Source organism: Plasmopara halstedii (assembly GCF_900000015.1).
Source record: "Plasmopara halstedii genome assembly, contig: Scaffold_323, whole genome shotgun sequence".
Lineage (NCBI taxonomy): Eukaryota > Oomycota > Peronosporomycetes > Peronosporales > Peronosporaceae > Plasmopara > Plasmopara halstedii.
The window spans coordinates 2,068,379-2,068,851 of NW_020187244.1; the positions used below are offsets into that span (position 1 = coordinate 2,068,379).

The 473-nt window shown below is 45.9% G+C and overlaps 1 protein-coding gene across 1 annotated transcript in view; it reads left to right on the forward strand.

Annotated features, from left to right (window-relative positions):
* Window positions 1-55: 55 nt before the first annotated feature.
* PHALS_08904 (START-like domain) overlaps window positions 56-473 on the forward strand; it is a gene marked incomplete at both ends in the record, with an annotated part of 2,366 nt that continues 1,948 nt past the window's right edge. Inside the window, one exon of the mRNA XM_024724335.1 lies at window positions 56-461. Coding sequence (XP_024575223.1) covers window positions 56-461 — 406 coding nt within the window. The remainder of the gene's footprint in view (window positions 462-473) is intronic.

Consider the following 473-nt stretch of genomic DNA (forward strand, 5'->3'; position numbering starts at 1 on the left):
CACGTACCTTGAGCGCAAGTACCAAAGTCCCGACGCAAAACTTCCACAATTGCTCATGGTTGGACCTCTACCTGGTACACTGGATGAAAACATGTTTGGTCTTGTGAGTCCAACAATCGAGTCAATGCGAATCAAGTCGTCGTACTTGAACGATTTCAACGCAGCAGCAGTTCTAGCTACGATTATCGAGCCTACAGTAAATGATCCCTTTCGAGCTGTAGTGATCAAATGGATGGAGATTGACATCCCTCTTGCATCCATTGGAATTGTTCGGAATCGTGACTATGTGTACATTGAAAGTACTGGTCTCCTTCATCTACAAAACGGTGAGCGTGTGGGGTATCACTTGCTCCACTCAGTGACATTCCCAGAGGTGCATGAATTACCGAATCGAGTGCGAGGTAACATGTCATTTTGTGGAATTTTTCATCAAGAAGGCCCTGATCGAACCGATTGTCGCGGTACTGGTATCA